A 1,223-nucleotide genomic window follows, 5' to 3' on the forward strand; every position below is an offset into this window, starting at 1 on the left:
GAGACCAGCCTGGTCTACAAGAACTAGTGCCAGGACAGGCTCCAAAACCACAGAGAAACCCTATCTCGAAAAACCAAAAAAAAAAAAAGATACAAAATAAAAATAAATCTAAAACAAAAGGAATACAGCCAAGAGTAATGGTGCATACCTTTAATCCCAGCACTCAGGAGGCAGAGGTAGTCAGGTCTCTGTAAGTTCACCAGCCTGGTCTCCATATGAGTTCTAAACTAATCAGGGTTATATAGTGAGATCCTGTCTGGAACAAGAAAAACAAAAGGAATATTTGGAATCAGCAAGATGGTCTGACTGAATAAAGGCAGTGGCCACAAAGCCTGATGACCTGAGTTCATCCCCAGGACCCACCTGTTGGAAGGAGAGAACCAATTCCTACAAGTTGTCCTCTGACCTCCGTGTGCACTGTGGAATGCATGGATGCACACTCACACATGATAAATGAATGTAATAAAATTGTTTACAATATAATTTGTAAGTTCTCCTATATTTTGTGACTTCAAAATGTTATAAAATATATAAGAGCAAACTTGTCATTTTATCCATTTTTAAGTGTACAGTTCAGTAATGTGAAGTATGGTACTGTGCAACTAACTATCACCACTGCCCATTTCCAGAACTCTTTCATCATCCTGAACAGAGTTTTCTCCTCACTGAGAAATATGCTTGTAGTTTTGTCTATCTAAATATTTTCTTACATAAAATCTCTCTTTTGGGGGCTAGAGAGAAGGCTCAGTGGTTAAGAGTGCTGGCTGTTCTTCCAGGGGACCTGAGTTCAGTTCCCAGTACCCACATTGGGCAGCTGACAACTGCCTATGATTCCAGCTTCAAAGGGATACAGTGCTTCTCTTCTCCACCGTCCTCATGCACATACACATAATTAAAGATAAAGCTAAATGTTTTCTAAAGCTCCCCTTTTATTCCCACTTTCAATGTAAGTTTTCTGAGGCTACTAATTTTTATATTCTTAGCTGAATCTGAGGCCAAAGAAAATCTTGACTTTTTAAGTGGCTCCCAAATTTTCTGTCTTCAAAGTAATATTTTGAAACTGTCCCCTGATGTGTTTTCTGTTCTCTGTGTGACTAGGAAGAGGTTGTGGAACTAGAATATGTGGAAAAATACACCGCACCCCAGCCAGAGCAATGTATGTTCCATGATGACTGGATCAGCTCGATTGAAGGGACAGAAGAATGGTATGCCCCGGGGGGGTT

General features: G+C 40.2%; 1 protein-coding gene across 3 annotated transcripts in view; it reads left to right on the plus strand.

The window, feature by feature from the left end:
- The window catches only part of Wdr12 (WD repeat domain 12), a 23,705-nt gene that overhangs the window by 6,955 nt on the left and 15,527 nt on the right, over positions 1 to 1,223 (plus strand). For all 3 annotated transcript variants that reach the window (XM_026788864.1, XM_005366322.3, XM_013353489.2), the window contains one exon: positions 1,099 to 1,205. In XM_026788864.1, the coding sequence (XP_026644665.1) occupies positions 1,099 to 1,205 (107 nt within the window). The remainder of the gene's footprint in view (positions 1 to 1,098; positions 1,206 to 1,223) is intronic.

This window comes from Microtus ochrogaster, unplaced genomic scaffold, assembly GCF_000317375.1.
Source record: "Microtus ochrogaster isolate Prairie Vole_2 unplaced genomic scaffold, MicOch1.0 UNK8, whole genome shotgun sequence".
Lineage (NCBI taxonomy): Eukaryota > Metazoa > Chordata > Mammalia > Rodentia > Cricetidae > Microtus > Microtus ochrogaster.